The 6000-nt window shown below is 45.2% G+C and overlaps 1 protein-coding gene across 2 annotated transcripts in view; it reads right to left on the reverse strand.

The window, feature by feature from the left end:
* Nucleotides 1-5214, reverse strand: part of Dnah6 (dynein axonemal heavy chain 6) — a 220711-nt gene extending 215497 nt beyond the window's left edge. For both annotated transcript variants that reach the window (XM_052718995.1, XM_052718994.1), the window contains exons 1-2: nucleotides 5093-5214; nucleotides 2980-3214 (exon numbers count right to left, since the gene is read on the reverse strand). In XM_052718995.1, coding sequence (XP_052574955.1) covers nucleotides 2980-3207 — 228 coding nt within the window. In that variant the 5' untranslated portion in view covers nucleotides 3208-3214; nucleotides 5093-5214. The remainder of the gene's footprint in view (nucleotides 1-2979; nucleotides 3215-5092) is intronic.
* Nucleotides 5215-6000: the final 786 nt, after the last annotated feature.

The raw sequence follows: 6000 nt of genomic DNA on the forward strand, positions 1-6000 counted from the left end.
GGCCTTTAGTACTTGTTTAGTTACTTTTCTATTTCTGTAAGGAGACACCATGACTGAAGAAAATTATGAAAGAAAGCATTTAATTGGTTGCATGCTTACAGTAGGTCTCTGACCATCGTGGTGGTGAGCAAGGCAGGAGGCAGGCGAGCATGACACTGGAGAAGTAGCTGAGAGCTTCCATCTGCCTCACAAGCAGGAGGCAGAGAGAGAGAGAGAGAGAGAGAGAGAGAGAGAGAGAGAGAGAGAGAGAGAGAGAGAGAGAGAGAGTTCTGAAAACCTCCAAGTCTCTCAAACTGTTCCTCAAACTAGGAACCAATCATTCACAAATATGAGCCTGTGTGAGGACCATTCTCATTCGAACCAACACCGTATTCAGTTCTTAATTTTTGTCAGAATAAGAACCTTAAAGTTTGGATCTGGAACATCCGTTAAAGGCCTGCATGTTGAAGGTGTGGTTCTCAGCTACTAGGAAATGGTACTAATTTAGAAGCTGAGGCCCCTTGGACAAAACAGATCATCTGGGGCATATGTTAAAGGGTGCACACTGTGCTCAGCTCCTTCCTTTCTCTTTGTTTCTGCTTCCTGGATGCCGCGCTATGAACGGCCTCCTCCATCACTCTTCCCATCGGTGCTTCCTCTACCATATTACAGGTTTCCATTACAGCCACATAACTCTGTCAAGGTAGCAGGAAAGAAGTCTTGGCATGATGCAAATAAGTGCATGTGGCAGCAATCACCCAAAAAGGTTGGGGAGTTCAGTTTGACCCGTGGGCCATAATTTGAAAGCGAAATAAACTAATTGGTTTAGTTGCTAGGAAATAAAAACAGGAGTATTAGAATTAAAAATATTTGTTACATGGCTTGAAAACAAAAGCTGAAAATTAAATATGAGCATTTAAAAGGATGTTACTGGCAATAAATAGATTTTTTAAAGTTTTATTTTGTATATGTGTCTGAGTGTATGTATGCTACATGTATGTGGGTGCTCATAACAGCCAGAAGAGGGTGCTGGATCCCTGGAGCTGGAGCTACAGGTGGTTGTGATAGGGATTGAACTCAGGTCCTTCAGAAGAGCAGTAAGTGCTCTTATCAGCTGAGCCATCTTTCCAGACCCCCAACAGAGCTTCTTTCCAAATAAGGAACAAAATTAAAACAGTACACAATCAATTTTGCAAGAAAATGATAGGACCTTATTATAGAAAAACTACTAAACCACTAAGGACAAAATTTAAGAATAAAAAGACATAAAAACCTCCATAGATATAGAAAATAATTAAATAAAATATAACACTTATATTAGTAAAAAAATTAATCAAATGCAATATAAATTACATCAATGTGATACCATTGTAAATCTACGTGTCTAGCAAAAATAAAGACCCGATAGCACCCAGTACGCAAATGTGTGGGTGTGCACATCCTCACCTCCATTATAGGCAGAAAAAAAGAGTTAAATCTCTCTGGAGAGCAGCCCAAAGCACTTTTCAAAGTTAAAAGTGTTTATATTGAAGACAAAGGCAAGCAGATCGCTCTAGGTTCAAGACCAGCCTAGTATGCATAGCAAGTTTCAGATTAGCCAGGGCTACACAGTGAGAGCCTATCTGAAAAACATTTGTGTGTGTGTGTGTGTGTGTGTGTGTGTGTGTGTAACATGACCTATAAAATATCACTGCTAGAAATCCATCTTTATATCTGTATATATATAAAGGAGCATTATATATCATAGGAAAGTAACTCATCACAAAATAAGAAACAACCTAAGTTCCCTTCCATTGGAAACCAGTTAATGGGTGTTTACTATGGTGCAACTAGGCAACAGTGTGCAGCAGTCTGTTGGAAAAGATTCCTTCATCTGGGTGTGGTGACAGATGCCTGTAATAACAACACTCAGGAGACTGAGGCAGGAGGGCTTTGCTCTCGAGGCCAGCTTGCACTCCACAGTGAGACCCTGTCTACGGAAGAAGTAAAACTAAAAAGGTACCTCCATATGCATGGGTTAGATCAGTTTCTGCATGTGTTTAACTGACATATATACTTTGAGGGCTGGCAGGATGGCTCAGTGGGTAAGGACATTTGGTGCCAACCCTCAGGACCTGAGTTTGGCCACAGGGACCCACAGGTTAGAAGAAGAAAACTGACTCCAGCAAGTTGTCTGCTCACCTTCACAGGCATGTGCAAGCCCACCCTATACACATATACACAAAAAATTAAATGTAATTTTAAAAGACTACAGGAACTTTGAAGATCAGTATGCATTGCATAATCTTATTTTAAAACCAGCATTAGGGAGGCAGAGACAGTCAGATCTCTGGGAGTTCAATGCCAGCCTGGTCTACATTGCAAGTTCCAGGACAGCTCTCAGATGTACACAGTTAGAACTTACCTCAAAAAATATTTTCACACACACACACACACACACACACAAAACAGACATGAGGCATATACTTTGATAAAACTTTGTCAGTGTGCATAAGACTTTTATTAGCATTAAATGATACTGTTATCTGAGAAATCCTTATAAAACTTGTCATTGGATATAGGAATCACACAGAACCTTCTAGAGGATTTAGCCACTAGGAAGCTTGGTTCACCATTGTGTGCCCAACTTAAACAGTGCCTAAAACTTCCTATTTGTTGAACAGACATCTGTGTTATTTACAACTTTATGAACAGGTTCTTAATTCACTTTTAAGGTTTTCATCTGTTCTTTGCCAATTAAGGGTGTGGGAATCAGTCCTGTAAAGCAACTTCACAACTCCCATGCACATGAAAAGTGGCCCAAATACCTGTTCTTGTGCTTGGGGGTGGTGTGAGTGTGTGTGTGTGTGTGTGTGTGTGTGTGTGTGTGTGTGTGTGTGTGTGTGTGTGAGAGAGAGAGAGAGAGAGAGAGAGAGAGAGAGAGAGAGAGTGTGTGTGTGTGTGTGTGTGTGTGTGTGTGTGTGTTCATGCCTGGGCTTGGTTTTTCCTATTTTAACTTACCAGAGGCTCCAGCTTCACAGGCTGCTGTCTCTTTCTTGTCTTCTCTTGAGCTTTTGTGATGCGCCCAAAAGTCAGGGTTCGCATTTCAGGTTCATTTCCTTGGAGTGCCATATAATTCATAGCTCCTTTCGCTTTTATACTGTTTAGTCTGGTAAGCACAGGATTTTCTTCTTCCCGGTTTTCCATATTTTTCAGGTCAATTTCATTCTCAGTGGCTTGGGAAGCCATCTTGCTCCTGCACAGATGGGGTAAAGAAACGAAAAGAACAGTAGGTGCAAAGTTGAACAAAACAACTGGGGAGAGATGTAACGAGTGGAGAGAGAATTAAGGACCAGGGAGGACTGAGTTCTTCTGCTTCCCCCAAAGGAAGCCAGTTAAAGCTCTTGAGGTCTTCCCCAACAGACTGCTTGAGCCAGAGGAATAAAAATTGAGAAGCATGCCTGGGCTTGAGGAAGCCCTGGTCTGGGGACTGCACTGGCTTGGATTTGAAAGGATGAAGAAAAGCGTTGAACACTAAATCTCTCGGTCCTGAGTATGCAAAACATCTCCCGAGGAACTTGTTTGTTTAAATGTAGCTAAAGGGGCTGGGGAGATGTCTCCCTCTGTAAAATGCTTGTTACACAAGTGTCTTAAGGTTTCTGTTGCTGTGCTAAAACACTGGCCAAAGCAACTTGGGGAGGAAAGTGTTTATTTCATCTTACAGCCTGTAGTCCATCTTGAAGGGAAACGGGGGCAGGAACTCAAGGCAGGAATTTAAGCAGGGGCTACGCAGGAACATTGCTTCACTGACTTTCTCCTCATGGTTTGCTCAGCCTGCTTTCTTTTTTTTTTTTTTTTTTTTTTTGGTTTTTCGAGGCAGGGTTTCTCTGTGTAGCTTTGCGCCTTTCCTGGAACTCGCTTTGGAGACCAGGCTGGCCTCGAACTCACAGAGATCCGCCTGGCTCTGCCTCCCGAGTGCTGGGATTAAAGGCGTGCGCCACCACCGCCCGGCCCATCAGCCTGCTTTCTTATACAACCCAGGACCACCTGTATTCAGAGGCTGCACAGCTAGCAGTGGACTGGACCCTCCAACACTAGTCATTAACCAAGAAAATGCCAGACAGACAGGCCTATAGGTCAGTCTTATGGAGGCATTTTCTCAGAGTCCTTTCCAAATGGCTCTAGCTTGTGTCAAGTTGACAAAAAGCCAAACAGGACCGCAAACATGAGGACTGGAGTTTAGATCTCTAGCACCCGCATAAAAAGCAGGGCATGGAAGTGTTGCATGTAACCCTAGCATTGGTGGGTAGGGGCAGACAGCTGACTCCCAGGACTTGCTGGCCAGCCAAGCCAGCCAAGCTCCAGATTCAGTGAGAGACCCTGTCTCAAAAAAACAGTGTGGGAGGTGGGTGGTGGTGGTGGTGCTGATGGTGGTGCACACCTTTAAGACTAGCACTTGGGAGACAGAAAGCAGATGGGATCTCTGTGAGTTTGAGGCCAGCCTGGTCTACAGAGCAAATTCCGGGACAGCCAGGGCTACACAGAGAAACCCTGCCTCGAAACAAACAAACAAAAACACAATAAACAAAAACAGGGTGGAGAAGCAATTGACGAAGACAGTTCAATGCCAATCTCTAGCCACCATGCAAGGGTGAACACAGAGTTACACACACACACACACATTACATAGTACAAAACGTCTTGAATCAGGTGTTGACATACCTACGTTTTAACCTAGCTCAGTGACAATAAGAATCAAAAGCCTCTTATGTAATTTTAACTTCTCAAGTAACCCCATTAAAAACGAGAGGTCTCGATTTTAATGATGTGCTTTACCTACATTCAAACTATCGTTTTAATACATAATGATGTTGTGTGACGCAGGGTTATCTTTAATTTTTCCGAGTGCATTTTATACCTGGTGTCTAGGAACTGTGTCCTATTGGATAGGACAGATAGACCTACATTTGGTCAGTGTAAGGTCCTGGGTAAGCCTGACATCCCTAGTCCTCACTTGCCAGTCCCCCAGGAAAGTAAGCTACCACCGAATCCATCCTCTCGGAGGCTTAGCCATCGCTGGGGAGGCGATGCTGAGTGTCCGGCACCGCCCAGGGCTCAATTCCACTGGACTCACCCCGCGGTCCAACTGCAGCGGTTCCTGAGGGGTTTCCAGAGGCCGAGCGACGCAATTGGTCCAAGTGGTCTAGGAGCAGTAAGCCGGGTCCCAGGAGGAAATGTTTCCCGTTGCCTAGCAACCACTGGGCCTCCAAGGACGCTCACTACGCCGGGGAGGAGCCAGCCAGTCGCCACGGCCTTTGCTCTCTACAACTCTCCTCCAGAGCGCGCCAAGTAATTGAGCCAATCAGTGTTTCCGGAGCGTGACGTCACTAGTTGTCAGGGCGCAGGCGCCACCCAGAGGATTCCCCCTCCAAGGATCCCTGGCCATGTGGAGCAGGCATAGGCGGTCTGGTCGCTCTGTATGCTCTTTCGTTAGTGGACGGTCCACGATCGTTGACCCAGTCTCGCGCAGGAATCTGTTGTTCCTCAAGAGGCTCGAGTCTGATTTGACGTTTGCCCACATCTTCAAATCCCGAGGTGAAAGAAACGAATCTCAAGAGCAGGATGCGTGGTCTGTTGAAGCCCTTTCACTGCCTTGAGCCACTGCTTCGCCGCTTGGCAGAGGCTTGTTTTCAACCTTCCCTACAAAATGTAATCACCGCTGGAACGTTCTTCTTTTTCGCCTCCCCCTTTTACCGCGTTCGCGTCTGGGTGGCGACCTCCTAAGTGAAACCGAGGAAACAGCAGCACATACCGCATATGGCATGCTGGTTTGACCCCACCTACCTCCAAGTGGATTATTTAGAGCTGGAGTGTAGATCACAGATCACTCAAGCTAACCCACCTCCCCTCACACACCACCCGAGAATTGAGCTGACATTAGTCTCTTGCCACATGAAGTTTTCAGGGAACATGTGTGTGGAGGTGGGGGACGTCCTACAGTGTGTACGTGGAGGACAGAGGACAATTTACAAGAGTTCAGTT

The sequence above is a fragment of the Peromyscus californicus genome, unplaced genomic scaffold, assembly GCF_007827085.1.
Source record: "Peromyscus californicus insignis strain IS unplaced genomic scaffold, ASM782708v3 Scaffold_6__1_contigs__length_162567912, whole genome shotgun sequence".
NCBI classification, from domain to species: Eukaryota; Metazoa; Chordata; class Mammalia; order Rodentia; family Cricetidae; genus Peromyscus; species Peromyscus californicus.